Source organism: Lepidochelys olivacea (assembly GCF_965140295.1).
Source record: "Lepidochelys olivacea isolate rLepOli2 genome assembly, chromosome: 2".
Classification (NCBI taxonomy): domain Eukaryota; kingdom Metazoa; phylum Chordata; order Testudines; family Cheloniidae; genus Lepidochelys; species Lepidochelys olivacea.
In genome coordinates, this window is record NC_140412.1 from 90,530,045 (window position 1) to 90,550,831 (window position 20,787).

General features: G+C 44.7%; 1 protein-coding gene and 1 long non-coding RNA gene across 2 annotated transcripts in view; one reads left to right on the forward strand and one right to left on the reverse strand.

Annotated features, from left to right (window-relative positions):
- Nucleotides 1–10,841, forward strand: part of LOC311515190 — a 32,935-nt gene extending 22,094 nt beyond the window's left edge. The window contains exons 2-3 of the long non-coding RNA XR_014710077.1: nt 7,603–7,782; nt 10,552–10,841. This is a non-coding gene — a long non-coding RNA (uncharacterized lncRNA). The remainder of the gene's footprint in view (nt 1–7,602; nt 7,783–10,551) is intronic.
- Nucleotides 10,842–13,018: 2,177 nt separating this feature from the next.
- The window catches only part of PIEZO2 (piezo type mechanosensitive ion channel component 2), a 454,253-nt gene continuing 446,484 nt past the window's right edge, over nt 13,019–20,787 (reverse strand). The window contains exons 53-54 of the mRNA XM_084618523.1: nt 15,696–15,873; nt 13,019–14,510 (exon numbers count right to left, since the gene is read on the reverse strand). Coding sequence (XP_084474649.1) covers nt 14,258–14,510; nt 15,696–15,873 — 431 coding nt within the window. The 3' untranslated portion in view covers nt 13,019–14,257. The remainder of the gene's footprint in view (nt 14,511–15,695; nt 15,874–20,787) is intronic.

Sequence of the window (20,787 nt, forward strand, 5' to 3'; positions counted from 1 at the left end):
GGAATTTTGCTTTTCTGGTGAGAATTTTTTTGAGAATTACTAGTGAATCAAAAAGGCAAATAGTGCTGCCTTACACACAGTTGCCCACAGGCAGAAACATTGTTCTTTCAGAGCTGATACTGGACTTGCTTATTCAGAAACATTGAGCAGCTGAGTTGTTTGGTGACATGTCACATTTAGAGTACATGACGATATACAAATAACTGATAGAAGCAGGAAACACTGGGAAAGTAAATGGGATTCTTTCCTCCCATAAGAATGAGCAAAGGGAGTGTTTCTCCCAGCTCCCTAAGGTGGATAATAATTTTGGTTTTACACATCAGGAATCAACATTAGATATACAGTTGTTTCTTGCCTTGTTTTTAATATCTAAATGTTATCTCCAGTGTTAATTTATTTTTCTTATAGTGCTAGTGTTCTTAAGAAGAAGATACTTTCTTAAGTAATATTTCCCCTTTCTGCTGAACTTCACTGATTTTTTTTAATCAATTTATTTCTCCTTTCAAGTATTATGTTGGGCTGTGATCTCAAAGCATAGAACTCTACTTCATCCTCCAACGGAGCTATATTGAAAAATAAGAATATTAAATATGCTTTATGATGTCCTGAAAATATGAAGTATCACGATAAATCCATCACCTTTGGGTTAGGTGATTTTATGTATATATGTAAAATCTCTAAAATATCTCCTTGCGCACTAATGGAATCGTAGCTGGGCTGACATGGGTCATGCTTAAAGTGATGGTACAGGCTATTAAGCAGTGCGTTGCGGTGTGTTTCATGCTGCAGGTATTCATAGCCTGAGATGAAAGGAAGAGACATGGAGCCTGCCTAGGCAAAACTTCTTTGAGTTCTGCAGTTGTTGTAAATATTAAAGTGGCAGCACTTTCCCCCCGACTTTGCAAAAAGGCAATCCAGTATGTGGTGTTGAGCTATGAAGAAATAAGAATGCCCCAGCATGGATACCTCACTTCAGCGTTAAAATGGCTGGTGCTTGCGTTCTGTGGGGTGAGTTCACAGCAAAGATGGCCTCTTCGCCACCTAGCATCACCCTCCTCAGAGGCAGGGGTGAATGCTAATGTGCGCCTGCCCCAGGAACGAGAGGGTGTTGGAACCTCATTTTGCTTCTGAACTTCAGGGGCAGAAATTAGACTTTCCTGGTTTTTAGTCAGGTTGGATGCTAATGCTGGTGGGTTCAGGTGGAACTAGCGATCCAGATGGTCACTGCCAACACCTCTTAGAGGCAATGGGAGTGCCAGCTGGGGTTGCTGTAAAAGGTGGCTCTGGAGAGAAGCAGGCTGCCTCTGTCCACCACCAAGTGCACCTTGTGTGCTCTTTAGGGTCGCTTACCTTGTTCCACACCTGCTGCCGCTTGGAGACCTGTCAGCTGGGCTACATGTACAATCTTCCCCTCGCCCTCCTTTAGGCTGAGTGGCACTATTCAATAGCTGGGTTAGTTGGCATTTGTCCACAACCAACTTGGCCTCCCTCACTTCCTTTCTTCCCTCGCCCTTCCATTGTTTTTGACTTAGATTCCTAGCAAAGAAGGTTTCTTTTCCTTCCTTGTGGCTTTGGTTTGTTGAGGGGCCTTCCAGAAAGTAGCATTTCATGTTAGTGGGAATAGTTAGTTACTGCTGTGGCATTCTCGCTGCGCTTTGCCAGGTTCCCTGTCATGCCTGCCACTTGGGGACTCCACCGCTCCCAACATGCTGTGGTTCTTGCAGCCTGTATAGGTAAGCTGTATTCATGGCACCAGCAGGTTGCTGAAAAGCCAGCTCACTCCCATAAAACCCCTCAAGTCCACCTTCCAACTCACATTCATGTTTCCAGTAGTCCTAGGCCTGCCCGTTATCCTAAATTCTGCACTTCTGCGGTGAGTCCCTAGGGTTCTGACCCCCAAAAGGCTATGACTGAATCCATTAAGTGGAAAACCACCATTCCCCTCTCTCCCATGACCTGCCAGCATGGCCACACAGGTGCACACCACCTCCTTCTTCCCAGGCCAATGGGGCAAGAAAACAGAAACTCCAGAAACACCCTGGCCCAGGAAGGAACCTTTCTCTGTAAGCCCTGGCTGCATCATGAGCTAGGATCAGAGCAGCCAAGCTGGAAGCTGAGCAGGGGAGCAAGCTGCAGTAGGAGCTAGAGAACCATTGGCAGAGCAGCCTGCAATTGCCTTGAGGTTCAGGTCACTGCAAGACTTGGAGAAGCAGCATGGAATGAGACTGGGGTGAGAACTGCAGCCAGATAGCTGAGCAGAGCATGGACTGATGAGAACTCCAAGGGTACAAGGATTAGCCCAGACTCTTAAAGTGACATATTGCAGCCAAAGTGCCTTAGACCCTGTGCATTAATCTGGGAAATAGTCAGTGCGCTCTGACCCAAGAGAACAGGCTACTGTCCTAGTAATAGACAACTGTATGCGGCCAGGGACTGTGGGTGGGCTGCTTATAGCCTAGCTACCACTGTGGGCTGGAGAAGCTGCTCTAGAGAGTTGTGCAGGAGGTGCTGTCATACCCCTGGTGAAGCAATGTCCCTCAAATGGCCGGGGGAGGGAGTAGACGCACCACAGACGGTCCTAGCCAGAAAAGCCTTTATTAGAGGTTTCAGAGTAGCAGCCGTGTTGGTCTGTATTCGCAAAAAGAAAAGGAGTACTTGTGGCACCTTAGAGACTAACCAATTTATTTGAGCATAAGCTTCATCGGATCCGATGAAGTGAGCTGTAGCTCACGAAAGCTCATGCTCAAATAAATTGGTTAGTCTCCAAGGTGCCACAAGTACTCCTTCTTTTCTTTATTAGAGGTCTGGCCAGAGAGGGCACCCTAGACGCTAGATGTAGGGAAATCCAACCTTTTAATTGGACCATTGTGTGCAACCCTAACTGGTTAAGCCAGCGTATCTAGGGGATTTACAACCTTTCCTTTCTGCCAGCCCTAGTAAAATATCCCTTCACTTTAGCCACATAGCTGAATGGTTCCTTGGACCTGTCCAGGGCTTAGCAGCTGAAGTTCCTTCAGTGCTTGCCTCCAACTCATGGCTTATCTGCTGCACTACTGTACCTTAAAAGGTTTGGTGTACCACAGCCCTGAGCAGCCATAATAATTACACTGGTCCCATCACTGCCTGGAGTTGGTCAGGCCATCAAGTCCTTTCGTGTTTGACACAGCCCGTTCCAGCGGTGATTGTGCACATAGGAGGGTAGGCGTGACTTTGGGTGTTTGCTGCAATTCAAACTCCCTCTTTCTTGCTTTATTTTGATTTCTAATGGACTCCAAATCCATAAGCAAAACTTGATGGGGGAGAAGCATGTTGAATGGTGGACAGTGCAATATCCTGAAAGTTTTCATGCTCTGCACTGAAGTTCTTGAGGTTTGTGAGCAGCAAGCAGATGTTTGTGACCCTAGAGTTGGTCAGCGTTCACTTACAGCTTGTCTAGCTGAACATAATGGTGCATGGCGATCTGGGATGTACATCTGCAGGGCATGAGCTTGTCTCACACGGACTGTCTCACATGGATCTGCTACTGTGCACTAAAAGTTCCCAAGGGCATTTTGCTCTAACCCCATGTCAAAGCAGAGTAGATGAAAATGCCCCGGAGAACTTCTAGTGCACGGGAGCAGGGTCCACACATGGGACCCAGCACTGTGCTGTAGAGTTACATGTCCCACACTAACTGTTCATCTAGACAAGGTGATAGTGTCAGGATTCACTGCATCTATTTCTGCACCCAGCTGACTTTTGGGGAAAAAAATTGTACTGTTCTCTGTGATAGTCATTTTTCCCCTCCCCAAAAGTCCCCCTGACTTCTGATGCAGCGGTACAGTGTGTTTTCTCAGTAGAAATGGCTTTGAACTGATATTCTGGCTCTGAACTTTGGATCTAGGGCCAAACTTCATGAACTGATATTGTTCCATTGCTGGCAGCCATCTGAATGCCATTTCTTCTTCCTTCTGTAAGCCCACGACAAGTCAGGCAGACTGATGGGGTCAGTGTTCTCCTCTAGTCATTTGGAACCAGACCAATAACACCAGTTTTCAGTTGGGAATAGTAGAAGTAGATACATAAAACCACAGGAATGACTATGGAGCTTGTCTAAAACAAACAGGAGAAATATGGCTTTCAAGTACTAAGAATGGGGTTTTTAATCAACATTATCTAATTGCAAGTCCAGCAGAGAACAACAAAGAAAACGTCTGGACTAATAAGGACGACAAAAACAGTCTGAAATGAATTTCGCCTCCCAAGGAAGAACCAATGGCTTTGTCATTCCATTTTGGGTGCCTGCAGTGGCAGCCTATTTGCTCTGGTACAGTTGCCAAAAACAATTACTGTGGTCTCTTTGATGCCTGTAAATTGAGTGTCTCCATGTCAAGACTGGAGCGCAGTTGCATCTTGGCTAGTTAAAACAATTTCTGTGACGTTCATCCACCTTCTCAGCTAGAGCAAGATCTGTGACTACATTAGGGTTGGGTGGCTTGTGGAGATGGTGCAGTTTGAGAGCTCTGTCGTAGGCTTCCAGCAGCTTCTGAGAATACGATCGCTCCAAAACTCTCAGGGCAGTGGAAGGGATTTGGTAGTGTGAGGCAGTTGTAAAGGTAGTTTTTGCTATCTCAATGGTGCAGCCTCTGCTGCAAGGGGAGGAGAGCCCTACAGGTACAAATGTCATAGTTGTTGGCCAGCACGAGGAGGAGAAAGTGGGGTTGCATAATGCTTTGTTCCATACTGCATATGAGGATTTTGTCTTGTTAGTGCATGTGTGAAGGGGGTTTAAACAATGTGTTTTCTTTAATATTTCCTCCTCTGTTGCACTGAGGTACAGAGATATTTATAAACCTTGCATTTTTCTGTGAGTTTGCATAAGACCATTGACTCTTCTACAGTTTTTGCCAGTGCCATATTTATTCCATAATATGAAGGAGCAAAAAACCAGTTTCCTGTGTACGAGATGATATCTGTCTCTGAAAATGTTGGTATTGTGTATTATGGATTAAGAATGAAAGCAGTGGTAGGCTCTGAATACATAACTAACCTTTTAAAACAAACAATCTTTGAAATCCTGTAGGTACAGTGATCACTATTAAGCATTTGCCCTCACTGACCACACTGTGATAGTTGGGCAGTCGTCTTTCTACTGTGCTTAGAATAAGAATGAACTCGAGCCATTCTAACATCTTTTGGCAGAAGCTGAATTCTTAATGGTGACCACTGTTTTTCCTGGGTCATTGACGATATCCGCTTGCATCACTCTGTCACATCACAAATTCCATGGATTGTACAGGTTACAGTGAGATTTTAGGTAGAGTATGCTGGGGATATCCTCAGTAAATCAGAAAATACCACAAAGTTTCCATTTAAAAAAAAAAATTCTAACTGCCAGGTTAGAGGAGATGTTTTAGCAATGAAGTCTGGGCCTCACCTTTAATTTTTTGCTTTGCAGTTCACCTTTAACTTCTACTGCTACCCTAAAACCAAAAGTCCACCAGCAGCCAGCTGGCTCATGAAGGGCCTGTGTTAAGCTTTGGTGCTGTGTCACTAATCAAAAAGAAAAGGAGTACTTGTGGCACCTTAGAGACTAACCAATTTATTAGAGCATAAGCTTTCGTGAGCTACAGCTCACTTCCTCACGAAAGCTTATGCTCTAATAAATTGGTTAGTCTCTAAGGTGCCACAAGTACTCCTTTTCTTTTTGCGAATACAGACGAACACGGCTGCTACTCTGAAACCTGTCACTAATCAGTGTCCCTTCCAAGGCCATCTTTTACTGAAAGGCATTCTTTTCAAAAGAATGTAAATGGAAAGGAGTCAGCTGTGATGAGCAATTAGTGTCTCACCGGAGGTCTCCTTTGTGTCTGAAAAGAAGAATGATCTCCAAGGTCACCTTTGTCCTGATCTTACTTGGAGCACTTCATGCTAAAGCCTGCTCAGGTTTCAAGCTGAATATGCTGGTTTTTCAATAGCCGTGGTGGAGAGATGTTGCTGCAAATACACTGCGTTGGCCTGCAACATATTTAGAAACAAAGTCATCTGAAAAGGGTCATTAATAATTTACTGAGTTACATCACTCTTGTAGCCACAAAGCAGCATAATTCATTGTCTAATATAACAAGTGTGCTTTCCCCAAATGTATTGTTACAAGAGTTTGAATAGCGTATCACTGTGAACATGCCGCATGTGTTCTGGCAGCTTCCTCGATCAGATTGTCTGTTCCCCTCTGAATATGAGGTAGCTGTCTGAAAAATAAATGAGCCACCAGAAGTATGAAGGTGGATAAAACCCCTGTGTGTTGTAACGAATTCATGTGCTGCAAATGAGACCATTATTACAGAAAACTCAGTTCTAGGCCTAGGACATAGACTACTCATGCCTCCCCGGGGTGGGGGGTACACAATCTCTAAAGGGGAGGACACGTGACCGCCCCATGTGTGTTCTCTGCCCAGCGACACCCCACCCCTGCACCCAGCCCAGGGCTGTTGCACTCTCCCTGCTCCATGTTACCTGGGAGCAGTGGGGAGGAGGTTCTTTCTCCCACTGTGCCTCTTCCCCCCCATGCCCCCCCCCCCCCCGGGGCATATTCAGCCACTCTCCCTGGCAGCTGTGCTTGGCAGGGAGCCACTTCAGAGCAGCCAGCAAGAGAAGCAGCAGGTCCTTCCCCTTCCGGTCACTGCCCAGCCCGGCTCGCAGGGAGAGGGGGTAGGTGGAGTGGAAGAAAGGAGCCCCTCCCCCCTCCCTCAGCAGGCCAATCTGGGGGGGGGCACTTGACCCCACATGTCCCCCCCATGCATTGCCTCTGCTAGACCCATAATTCTCTTTCAAAACAACCTCCACCACTTGAGCCAAATCCTCTTATGCAGAATTCATACAAAGTTTTACATGCAAATGTAGCTGGAGTACACTGTACTCTGCTGAGCCCCAGCTTGTGTAATGGCCCCTAATGGGCTTTTACAAACCTGCATAATTTAGTGTAGCCTAGAGGCATCTCTAAATTACACCAAGTGGAGACAGCCAAGAATCAGCCATCTGAGGATGAGCCCATAGTGTAGAAGATAGATGGAGGAAGGCAAGATGCAGTGGGAGACCTAGAGGACTAAGTTGGTTTAGATAACTTTTTATTTCTCCCAGTTTGGTAATATTCAGATTTGTGGGTCCTTTCAGAAGGCTTTGACTGGAGAGGATGGTGGTGGATTGCAAGGACATTCCCAATACACAGAAGGTTGCAAGGAGGATGGCACCAAGACTGGAGCAGGAGAAAGAAATGAATGAGGCATCAAATCTGGCATTGTTGGCAAGGGGGGAAGGCAGTAAGAGAGGGTTAGCGACCAAGGCCAGGTTAGAGCTACGCATCTACACGTGCTGGGGCTCCTCTACTTTAGTGTATGGTGAACTTTGGCTGTGGACTGTCTGCCTCAGGTTTCCAATCATCTTCTCATGAGTTCAGGACACAGGGATTTCTGTGTGCCTATCTCCAGTGCATCTTAATGTGTGAGCAACTCATAAAGAATGTTGGTGCTTTAGTTGTAGCCTGGAACACGAGTGTCTCTATACATGGCCGCTGCAATCCTCTAATGATTAGCTTTAAAATCACCTTATTTTTATTTTTTGCAGGTGCTATGCACGCAGCTGTCCACCTGTGAATTCAGCTGTTAAAACTTGTAGTAATATCCGCACAGGATAAAGATGTCTACGAAGCTATGCAAGAAGAAGAGAAATATTTGCAGTTCGTCTGCGAAATAAATGCATTTGGTTGACTAGCTGAATCCAATTCCACGCAGTTTGTTCATCCTGGTCAGTAACCTCCCAAACCATTTATTTCAAATTACCTCTCACACTGTTAAAAATATTATTTTCAAGCATAGCAGAAACCTCCTTAGAACTTCAATGTTTTTATCCAACTCATTTCCTGACTTGCTGTTCTCCCTTCACCTTAGTTCCTGTCCTCCTACAAGTCACTTAACATCCCCCTCCATATAATAATGTTCATCTAACCTCACAGCCACGCTGTTGGGTATCTTAATGGTTTTTAGATGGTTCCCGGATGAAAGGCACTTGTGAAATGATGAAATGTCTCACTCAATAACCACGAAAGGACTAAATAAAAATTCTCTTAATTGAAATGGAAAAAGAATATGATGTAAAGAATCCCTGTCTGATTAGCCCGGATTTTAAGGCGTTCTAAACAGCACAAACGCTTCTGGAGTGAAACTGTTTTTTTTTCCTGTTCCCGGAGCAGGTGGAAAAATCCAATTTTATTTTCAAGAAAACTCTTGAACAAAACAGTTTTGTTCCAACTTTTTCACAGAAAACTTCACATTTTGATGAAAAATCTGAAATTTTAATTTCAAATTGAAATTTTTATTTCATTTTGGCTTTTGAAAACAGAATTGTGTGTGTGTTTTGCCTTTCTCTGTTCTCTTCCCTCTCTACCCCCCTGAAAAACGTGGGGCAAAGTGAGTAGAAAAGGGAGAGACCTTTCCTCACACACACTGTCCCCATTTTGTAGTCTATCCTTCCCCCTTCTCCTCCTTTTTCCAGTGGAAAAAGAAATGAGGAAGGCAAGTAAAACGTAAGAGAGGGTAAAAAAAAATCTGAAAAAATGCACATTTTTTGGACTTCAGAAGCCCACCTGGCAACAAAAATGTCAGTTTGAAATGTCCGTATTTTCATCAAAAGTTAAAATTTTGGATGAAAGTGACCTGATTTCATGAAACACTGACAAAACTACATCTTTTTTACTTAACCGAAAAGGTCAGCTGAAAGATTGCAACCAGCTCTGCCTGTTGCCTCCAGGAATACCTGAGTTCCGCCACCCAGCACTGTCACAATAATCCAAACAGGGCCCGAGCCAAATTCAAATCATGCTCCAAAACTGTATAAGAAGGGGCCTTTTCATATAGCCTGTTTTTCTGGCAGTCCAAAACATCTATCCAAATCCACATCCCCCTCTCACCTTCTCCATCAGAAAATCTCTCTTTCACTCTCCCAATCTCTTGGTGATTCTGTCCCTTCTTCCTTCAAGTCTCTGGTAGCTCGAGGCGACTCTTCTCCCTAAACGCCTGCTGAGTGGGCCTCTCGGGGTATGTCTACTCGGCATTGGCCAGCTACAGGTGTCTAATTGCAAGCTGAATGGGACTTGCAGGTCTCAGAGGCTGTTTAATTGTGGTCTAGATATTTGAGCTCTGGGACCCTCCCATCTCATGGGTTCCTAGAGTCCAGGCTCCAGCCCGAGCCTGGATGTCTGCACTGCAGTTAAACAGTCCCTTAGCCTGAGCCCTGCAACCCAAGTCAGTTGGCACATGCTAGCCATGGGTTTTCAATTGCAGTGTAGATGTATTCCCCTCTTGGGCCCCTGCCTAATCCCTAGTGCCTTTACCCTTCTCAGTTGCCCCTGCGCTCTTACTAAGATGTTAGGTTTTTACTTAAAAGGGAAAAAAGATAGAAAAGCAGTAAATAAGAGATGAGCAAAAATCCGCTAACATCCCTTAGAATGCCAGCGTAACCTACACACCTCCTGGGTGTGGTGTTCTGTCCTATCTAGGGGCACGGAGACCACTTAGCTAAGGCTGTAAACTAATTTTTTACCTCTCTCAAAGAGCCAGTTAGCTTTTAGCTCATGCTATAGAGGTTCATGCACTAAGCTCCAGAGCTGCTGAGCGGGCGTCTGTCGGTGTTACACTGGCACACAGATTCCCCCTTTTTACATGAAAACATGTCCCTTGAATTTTTGCTTTGTCACCTTTGTTGATTAGTCACTTCAGGGCAGCAACTAGATCTTTGTATGTTTTTGTACAGCACCTAGCACCTGCATGAGGACCTTATGCCAAATGGAGTCTTTGGGATAATACAAATAATAATTAAGCAACACTCCCTTTAGTAAAGCCTCATTCTTAAATTAGAACTCTCTGGAACCTGATTGCTACAGCAGGGCTTCTTGCTTACTCACCTGTATTTCACCAAGCCCATGTGTCTTAGGAAAGTAGAAACTTGGACCTTAAGTATAAAAAGCCTGAGCAACTTTATCCATTAAAGGGAGATAAAAACTGCTAGGAAAACAGCTGAAGTATGCACCAATTTGACTGTTCCCCACCTCATCAAGCTTACTGCAGCCACCAGGTCCCGGCGGATAGGCAGCTCCACGTACTGCCCTCATGCCCACAGGCACCGCCCCCGCAGCTCCTATGGGTCGTGGTTCCCGACCAATGAGAGTTGCGGAGCTGGCACTGGTGCAGGGGCAGTGTGAGAAGCCTCCCTGGCTGCCCATGTGCCTGCGGGCTGCAAGGACCTTGCAGCTGCTTCCGGGAGCCGCATGGAGCTAGGGCAATCAGGAAGCCTGCCTCAGCCCCGGGCCCTCACTGCTCCACCCACCGGACTTTTAATGGCCTAGTCAGCACCAGGGTCCCTTTTCGAGCCGGCGTTCCAGTCAAAGCCTGGATGCCTGGCAACCCTACTGTTAGTGCAGGGTGGCTTCCCTGCTAGCACTGCTGATTGCACAAAGAAAAAGAATTTTCAAGTTTGCCCTAAATGAACGTGTGGTAACTAGATTCTACTTCACTTCAGGTACTTAAACTGCTCTGACAAAGCTGTTGGAAGGAATACGAGCTGCTGCAGTTATTCACTGGGAGAAGAAAAAAGCCATTGGCAAACAGGCAATACACCAAGCATACGAGAGAGAGGGGTCACGTCTTATGTTTTATATTAAGAAAGGAAAAGCAAGAAAAATGAGCAACGCTGTAGCTGTTTTTGTTGTTTTAACATGCTGAATGCTGACAACTAGCCAGTTTAGGGCTAATTTCTAGACATGCTTTGATTTAAAGTGTTTTCTTCTAAGTGTGCTGGTTTAAATGTTGTCCTCAGAAGGTAAATGAATCCGTCCTAGCCTGGAGCCTGACCATGGGTTTTTGTTTAAATCATACTGACAAACCAAGGCAGTTATAAACTTGAAATTAAAAAGGAGTAAAACTGAATTCAACTAAACTGGTTTGCGCCCCTCCCCCCCCACCACATAGCAGTAGAAATGAGACTAGTCTCAACAGGTGCTGCCCCCTTTCATATGTTCCAGTGGTATGTATCATTACTAAGGCTCGTAACGGGCCTCAGCTGACATCAGGGCCCATTGTGCCAGTACCCTACAAAGCTCAAGTAAGAGTGTAACAGGGTGGCTTGCCCTGGGAGCTGGAGGTTGAGCCCTCTTGATTGAGGGGAATCAGGCAAATTCCGCATAAAGAGCAGAAGGTGGCTGCAGTACTGGAAAACGAGAGCCAGGATTAAGTGGTGGTAAAGCCCAGTTGGGAAAAGGGCTGGAGAGAGCCAGGCAGAAAGCAGAGAGAAAGGAAATTACTTCAAGCAGGGACCTGGGAGAGACAGAGGGACCTAGACAAAGCACCCATGGAAAACTACTGCCCCAGCTAAAAGGAGCAGCCCTGAGCCCGAACCAAGAGTAGCAGGTGGCACTGGGCTCCACTAATGGTCCCAAGGAAAGGCGTGCACAAGCCCAACATAAGGGCTGTAGGCTGAGCTGAAGCCAGGCTGAGGAAGAGCTGCAGAAAGGGGAATGACCGTTGGTGGGGGGCACCAGCCCAGAGAGCTGCTATGCCACACTTGGCCACGAGGAGTTGCCGAGTGGTAAGTGGACTATAAAGAGACAATGCCCCTCATAGTTTACTGTCTAAACAACTGTGTACTCATTCCCTCTTAGTCTGCACAGATGCCTTTTAGACTAGTATAGAGTGCCAAAAATTTAAAATGATTGAAATTGTGTGGAACTTGGCAGCATGTCTCCTAACCATCTTTTCCCCACTAACCTTCCAAAATATGGCCGTTTGCAATGATAGGAAATCCATATTGAATTTATGGTCAGATCCTTATACTGTTCAAAGTCAGTGGTTAAAGGTTCCATTGACTTTAAGGGTATGTCTACCCTGCAGCCTATAAGCACTGAAGTTTATAAGATGCAACGTCTAATAGTTTCTCTTATTTTTACCTAGCATCCACCTGCTTGAGACTTGAATTTCTTGCCTTGACCAAGAAAGCTCAGCCCTTCAAGTTAGGGCTCCGTTTCCCCAAACTGTTGGCAGGCATGAGCTCTTTCACAAAACCATGCTAGTGCCTAAGGCCTGTGTAGCTTGAGCTGGAGGTACGTGCACTGACATGGCTGAACTACGGAGTGCAGGACAGGTCAGGTAGAAAGATTGTTTAGTCAATTAATGAAAAAGGAAGGAGCCGTTCTGCAAGTCTAAAAGGCTGTCAAGTTCATTCTGCGACCAAGTTTTTCACCAGTAAATAAGAGCCTATTAAGGAGGGAGGAGAGACAACAGTGGTCAAAGTAGGCTGGTTGGCTGGTACATTTTGGAAGCGTTACACACCAGCCACATTTAACTCCCAGTACCTTATTCTTCAGTTTAGAAAAGGGGAACACACGGTATTGCCTCTCTTAGGCCAGCCAGTCCCTATACTGGTTCTACAGTAACCCCTGCATAGAGTCACATGATGGCCATGGTGTGAGGAAGAACTAGACTTTGAAGAGTAAATCACTCCACAGAGGAATGTTCAGCACAACCAGAAATCTTGCCAGCCTATAGAACAACTACCACCTTTTCTTTATGGTGTATGAAGAAATCAAATAGCCTTCCAGACACCAGTTGATTTTATTGTTACAATATAACAAAGCACTTCACAGTGTCCAAGATGCGCTGCTAGGGTATAGAATGGAACTGACACCACTTTCATGGAAGAACTGAATAAGACGGCAAGTGTGTTGTAATTTCAACTGTGCTGTTTTTATAAAGCCCTGCACTAAAATGTGCCAATAAAGCTACAATTGTCCCTTTAGCTGAAAGTTACCTTGTATTTTTTGCCCTCTGGTAACTGACTATATCATTTATATGACAAATAGCAGCAGCTAACTGAAAGAATGTGATTGATTTGTCACTGACCTTAACTCCACTGTGAACAGTTTAACTAGATAAAGATGTTTCCCATTTAGTGTAAAGAGGAAGAAGAAAAAATACTTCTAAAATGACTTTGCATCATGTGCTTTATTTTAAGTCATTACTGAATCAAAACTACACAGTATAACCTTTTTAACATACCCTACCCACTCAATTATTTTGTTTTTCAGAAATTGCATTTTTTTAAACATGGAATTAATCCTATATTGCAATCATAAATTTTCATGCTACAATGTTCTCTAATGAACCGTTTGTGTCACCAACCATAGTAATTTAAGAAAAGGCCATTTTTCAAGCTCATATGTACTTCTATATTTGGGAACTTAAAAAACCCGTCTCGGATGTAAAAATGTAAATTGGAATATGTAAACATTTTTGTATACCTGAAACACTGAAAGGAGAATATCAGATAACAAAACCATTGCCTTAAATCATCAAAATGGGGGGGAGGGAGGGGAAGCATGTAGTGGGAAGCACAGAGTAGCACACACTATTCAGTCTTCAAAGAGATATAAGAAGTGAAACCGCTCCTTAGTCGTTCAGTTGGCTTTTCTCTGTCTAAAGGAAAGCAGTAATTGTGGGAAGATGGCCCAGCAGAACACCCCAATATTTCACCATAATTCTTTAAGGTTTAACTAAGGGCTAAAACCAAGTTTTTTTTCCTGAGAAAAGTCATTGATGTTTCCTGGAAATGTCTTCTGGGACTGTACAAATAAAATAAGGTAATTAAAGAGATTGTCACTTGTTTTCTTTTTGCTTACAGAGGGTTGTCCACAGAGTCTTCGGTACATCAAAACCCCTGCTTTTCTAAAAATGGATATGGCTAGCATTTCTTCAGCTCCCACTATAGCCTTTTGGCATGGTTGTCCTGAAGGCTAGTCAGATTCCCATTACTATATCTTCAAAGTCAGTGACGTACAACAGCATATTGCACAAACTGTATCGCTCCAGAAAAGGTCCAGTGAAGTCATCTGAGGGATCGTTTCTTTCTTTCCTTTTTCTTTAAGGGTAGAAATTTAATGTCTGGAAGATTAACTTACCTAGACAAGGATGCAGAACATTTGGTTGATTAAATTACAAAGCAAGGTCCCCTGATTTTAGAGGAGTAGGCATTTTAAAAAAAAATCAAACCAATCTTCTTCACCATTAATCCTTAATTTGAAGGCAGCATGGACTCCTAAGGAAGTAGCTTCCTAGACTCAATCTGTGAAAAATCATTGCTACCTAACTATAAAAGGCTTAGCTCTTATGAGAATATTGTGCTTTTTTAAAATTCAGATGAAGTCCTCTTGATTTGCAGTGTGACTCCAAAGGGATCAATTAGTTTTTTCCCTAGTCCATTTGATCATAGTCTCTGGTGAGCGGTACAGAAATATTAATTTGGCGTACAGGTCTTCCTCTAGTTCCAGTTCTCCAGTCTCTCTTACTAAGAAAATATCAGTACACAACTTCAAGATACGGTCCACGTTTGGTAGTTCTTCAAACATGATGGAGTGAGAGATCCCGCTGAAGAACTCACGGACAAACTTCCCTATCACCAGGACAACTGAGGCATACAGTCCCATGATACTGTAAAACAAGAGTTCAAAGAGGTTTTTCTAATCAGGTTATAAATCCAAATACAGGCAAATGTTGATAAAACTAAGGTGGTGATGGGTTTATGAAAGATGACCATTTCTACTGAATCAACTGTGTTACGCATTAGGAATAATAATATGTAATCTTCAAAACCTAAACATTTCTCATAAAATCATTTCTAAAAATCTTTTTAAAAATTGTATACTATTAAAATCATAAAGGGACAAAAACCCCACCCCATGTGGAAAACATGCTGAGGAGAGGAATCTTCTTGGGGTTCTCCTACTGCAGGTTCCCCCAAATCATTCCTGTAGAGAGAGCCTCCAGCAGGTTTATCTTTCTGCTAAGGTTTCTTTACCAGAACTTGCAGATCCCTGAGATATGCTGGAGGCTAGGATTAACCATAATGCTCTACAAGGTCTGGGGCCTGTGAAGCTGGGCTGCTAATGCTTCCTCCATTGGCCGCTCCCTTTAAAACCCCATGAAGGAATATTCCACAAAGTGGGAGGGCATACGCAGAAAAGCCTCAGACCGTGTTAATTTCCCTGCAGGGTTATGGGAGAAGACAATGTATGTCCTCTCTTCGGCCTTGTCCGCCTCTCCCTCCCAGCTGCGGTTTCCTGAGCACGGAGAGGGTTCTTTGGCAGGGTAAGCAGCAGGATGGTGAAACAACCATCATGGTCCAACCCCCACTCCACATGGATGTTGTGTAGGGGGAGCAAATCCCCGATCCTGAGAATGGAAAAACACCAGGGGGCAGAACTCGGTCTCTAGTTATAACTGAGAATGACAAACCTATTTTAAAAAAACTGTTTAAAATCAGTTTCTTTATCCAGCTGCTAGGGGTTTCTAGTGAAGGGTTCTTATTCCACCTAAGATAAGGAATACCGTGTCTCTGATACCATGATGTTTTAGCTATGAAGGCCATTAGAGATTCTAAAAAAAGATCTTAATCGCCACAAAATCATGAAATTTACTCCCTTCTTAATGCACTTTTTTTTTTTTTTTTCCGGTGGGGCTAGGGCCAGTCCTGCACCTCTATGATTTATTTTAGGTATTTGTGATGCTGTCATCTGTTACACAAAACGCTGGTCAACAGGAGATACATTTCTCAGTTCACCTTAAATTATTTCTGCTAGACAGTACTGTGGTTTTAAGTACAAGATTCTCTCTTACCCATAGCCCGCCAAGAATCCAAGGCTAGGAGGGCTAACTTTGTCACTGAATACAAAGAGTTCAAGACTTTCTTCCTGTCTGTATCTTTTTCCAAGCTGATTGAGAACCCACCATTCACGAACCCCATCTTTAGACTCATTTTTGACAAGAGAAACAGTGATGTTTTCCATCCTCCCCTCTATTGAAAGAGAAAACATTAACACAAAAACAAGCATGTTGTCAATAAGTCAAATTTGTTAGGATCAGATGCTTATTAATATGCCACAGTGACGGTGCAACCTAAAAATAAGTCAATTAAAACAATCTTAGAACCCATTTTAAAATAGTTTATAGAACAGTACTACAATGGTTCTCTAGCCTTTTCAAGTTTGTGTTTTCCCTCCCAAAATCCCTTTTGAATGGTCTTTTTAAAATTTTTCTCACATAACCAGATTTAAAACTTCATAGAAACAAATATGGCCAACATTTTCAAACTTGAGTGCAAATGTCAGCCACTATCCAAATTTAGGGACCTAAATAAATGAGGCCTGATTTTTTAGACATGCTGGGCACTCACAACTCCAAATGAAATTACTTCTGAAAACTAGTTGTGTCTAGGCCCTGCAAGGACTCATTCAAGAGCTTAACATTAACTCTGTTGACTTCAGTGGGACTCCAAAGTGTGTAAGGTTAATTGTGTCTCCTCAAGATCTGATGCCCTAGATTGAGAGTTCTCTCTGGTAGACTTTGGGTACAGGGGTGGCAGGTTTGTATAATTTTTGGTGGTGCCCAGAAAGGATCCAAGTCCCACCCACACCTGCCTTGTAAGCCGATATATATTTTAAAATAATGTAAAAATGGACTGGAAACAGTGAGCGTTTACCAGTTTCTCTATATTGCACAATATCACTATTGTAAGAAAAAATTATTTAACTAAGAATATCAACTTTATTAATACTCTTGAATACGGAAATAACCAAGCACGCTTGGATTAATAACCCTCCAAAAGCAAATACTTTCTAAAATTAAAACAAATGTAGCCCCTTCTTTTGCGATGTTCTTCAGGAGGCAGCGCACACTTTTTGTCGTTGTTCAGTTCTTGAAATGAAGTCATCCAGGAGACTTGCAATGTCCAATTCAGAGATAGAGTTCTTACGAATGTGCAGAAATGCCAAGTAATTTAGATGTTCTTGGCCCATTGTCGTTTGCAAATAATTTTTTCAGTCTGAGCAGGCAACTGAATGATCACTCAGTAGTGCAGGTTGTAGTCGGACTTGTGTAGAATAATTTCAGGAGAATTGTAACTTCTGACAGCATGTCACTCAAGCCTTCATTTTGTTTCAGAAATCGTTTCACTTCGCTCACCGAATTAAGGTGACAATTTCTCAATCTGCAAATATCACTCAACATTTCTAAATGAAGAGATAGCCTCTCCATGTTAATGTCACCATGGAAAGCTTCACTTATTGGGGTAATGTCCTGTTTCGAGCCATTTGCATCAGTTATATGCTTCTCCAATTTTACTGCAAATGAGAAGCTGTCTGTTGAAAGCCTCTGTTCAATGGCAACTTTGCAAGCATCAATGATCCCAACATATATTTTATGAAAATACCCTTTGGGGTCACTGAAGGTGTGAGGAAGGCTTCCAGGGTTGAGCCATCTCAGTGGCTTCCGTTTTCTCAGGAGTGTAGGCTCATCTAAATAAAAATTTCTTGCCTTCTCTACTGTTGTTTCCCAGAAGTGATTGTATGACGAGTCAGTGTGCAACCCACTCAATACCTCTTGCAACAAGCCAACTTTCTTCATAACACTTGCCAATGACACGTTTGGGCTTGGAAGTTTTGTATTAGCTTCTTCTACAGGACCCATGGCTTTCTCAAGAACCGTTAGTATAAAATACGTTGAAAAAGATTGAAGTTCTTTGAGAGCTTCGAGAATCCACTACATTTTGAGCCAAATTCATCTGAAGAGTAACTAAATTCATCTGGGCAGTTCATCATAGCCTCCTAATCGTGGAACAGTGATTTAATGCTACTGATCCTTAGTGTCCATCTTGTTGGGCACAATAGTCGTAAAGAAGGCGCCCCTTCACTCTCTGAATGCTGCCATACGCTTTGGTGACTCCCTGAAGGCACTGATGAGATCTTTCACCATTGAAAACATATAATGAAATTCTGGAATATTATGCAGGGCAGCCTGCGTGGCAAGGATAAGGGAACATGCCGCACAGTGCACAAATTCTGTTCTCAGCTCTTGATCCTTCACTCTGGCTTGGATCCCAGTAAATTTGCTGGACACATTACTGGCTCCACTGTACCACTGCCCTCGGCAATCAGAAAAGTGGAAATCACACCTGAGAAGTGTATCTTACACATTTTGGAAAAGAGACGCAGCATCCATTGCATCAGTTTGGTAAAACCCAATAAACTCCTCATAAATCTCCCAGTCTTCATTAGAAAAGAACCCTAAAGAAAAACTTACTTGTTCTTTTCTTGACAAATCAGTAGTCTCAGCCATTACAATGGCATAAAACTTTGAAGCCTTGATCTTTTGCACAATTTGTCTGAGCGCCATCATTTCGATTTCATTAATAACCTCATGTGACAGCCAGTTGTATTTTGTGTGACTAAGCCACTGTCTCAGTTCCTCTGACTCTGTACTGCATAGCAACAAGAGCTGCATCCAATCTGAATCGCTCTCATTATGTCCACGTAATGCTATGCCTTTGTGAGCTACGTACTGAACACAGTTAAAAAGCTTGTGCAGCGCATGGGATTCTTTTCTGTAACTGGCCGACACTAGTGCAGAAGCATTTATCTGTGATTGTAGAGCAACCTACTTCAGTATCGCTTCCTTGCGACAGGAGGATTTTTCGTGTGATGTAAAACCATGCACTGTATGTCTCCAATCTTGAAATCCAGATGAAATAAACGTTGGTTCGGCGTTGGTAGAAAATATTAAGATCTTCTTTGCAGACTGAGCAAAACGCTCTGTATAATTTGCTGTTGTACTCCAACCATGTAAATCTTGATTGCCAAGACTGCTGAAAACTCCTTTTCTGGATGTGCTATATATTTCTTTTGTATAACTTCAGTTTGAAAGCTGGGTGTTGAACTCAGACAGTCACTTGATGAATTACCCTTTTCTTCTTTCTTTCTCTGGGTAACTTTATTAGGAATTTATCCATTGTTGATTATTACTGGTCCTACAAATCAAGAATTTGTTGCTGGGATAAAATGAAGCTGCAACGTGCCGGCGCCACAAGATTACAAGGGCCAATTAAAAGTGGAAAGTCAGAAGCAGCATTCACCTGCTTCAATACATTATATTTTGTTGTATGCGTATACAACCAATTATATACTTAAAGGGTGTAAAATAATCAAGTATTGTGCTAAACACGACCCTACCCTCATGTAGCCCCGGGGCTAGGGCCAGAGAGGACTCCCTGCAACCCTCTCCCGCTGGCAGCAGCAAGCTCTGGGGGAAGTGGCTCCCACTTCTCCCCAACAGCCCACTCACCCTTCACCACTGTCACTGAATGTGCTCCTAGGGCCCCTCTCAGGGTCCAGGAAGCCCCCTTGCCTCCCCTGTGCTGGGTGCCGGGAGGGGGCTGCCATCACATGGGACCTCCTCCCCTGGTGGCGCCCCTCACCATAGCCTCACTGGGGGCTGCCTCTTGCCCAGCATGGGGCAGGAGCAGTGACTGCAGGCGGGGGTGGGTGGATCAGGGTGGCACAACACACACCCAAGCCCCAGCTGCTCAGGTCCAGGAAGCCTCCTCACCTCCCCTGTGGTGGGTGCCAGGGGTGGGGGCTGGCCTCCACGGCTGCAGCCTGCTGCCCCTCACCGTAGTCTCCCGGGGGATGGGACTGCCCCTTGCCCAGCGTGGGGCAGGAGTGGCGGCTGCAGCAGGGGTGTGGAGGGCATGGATCATACGGTCGGAAACTCACCCAAGCCCCAGCAGCTGCTCAGGTGAGGTCCGGACTCTGTCTCCCAGAAGCACCCTCAGCGTTGCCTCCCGGGGGGTGCCGGGGGAGGGGAGGGCTGCCAGTCATGTGCTCGCCTCCTTCCCTCCTCCCGCCGCAGGTGCAGCAGCCACCTCAGCCTGCCGCCGGCGCCGCTCTTGTGTAGTAGGCAGCAGCGGGCGGTGGCGAGGGAGTGCAGTGCAGAGCGGCAGGGCAGCCGCCCACTTGAGGCAGGGATGCTACGTGGGAGGCGCGCGGGGGTGGCAGGCAGGACGGAGGGAGAGACCTGGCTCCGAACATTGGTGGAGCCAGGCCCCTGAGCCCTGAATATTCCTGGAGGCCGGGCACCACGGCCCACACACCTCGCCACCTCTGTTTGGGAAAGGAAGGGAGAACACCCTTTAAGAGGAATGTGTCAGAGCTCTTGTGTCAGGTTGGCTTTGTCTCCATGGAGTGTTTGGATTCATCTGAGAATTTCCCATTGAGTGGGCTACTCCCCACTTCCTATTCTGCAGAGGGTTGGACTCCTTCCCCCTATACTATCTGTGAAGAGGAATACAGAGCCTGGGGCTCCTCTCCAGTACCCTGGCTGCCTCCTGCTGGTAGATGTGCTCCTCACAGACCATTGGTTACCATCTTCCTTCCTCCCTCCAGCCCGACTGGGGACATGGAGAGGGACAGAGCTGGTAGCTGAGTTGCAGTCAAGTCTCCCCTCAGGTACTCCGCAGTCATGACCCCCTCATTACCATCACCTCCTCAAAAAACAAGGGAAATTCACTGTCTGAAAATGTCAGTCAGTACAGAGTTCAAGCTGAGCGGCAATGCCTCATGCCCTTCCAGAATGTTGAGTGTACCAGTACTTAAACCTCTGAAAAACAGGAAATACAGAGTTAAGGTACACACCAGCGCCGCTTTGCAACTTTCGCTCTGCCCTCTGGCACTGGCAAAAGCCACTGCAGTTATACTGTACGTGTGTTTTAGGAAGGCCTGCCCTATAATAAGCAGACATGAAGAATGACTTGGTAAATGTGTCATTTCATGTGTATTGTGTCCCACAGAATTGTATTCTCTTATTTGCCTGCATGCACTCGATCTGACCTTCGCTGTGTTAGGGACACTGTACTGACTGGTGCAGGGATTACTTGCAG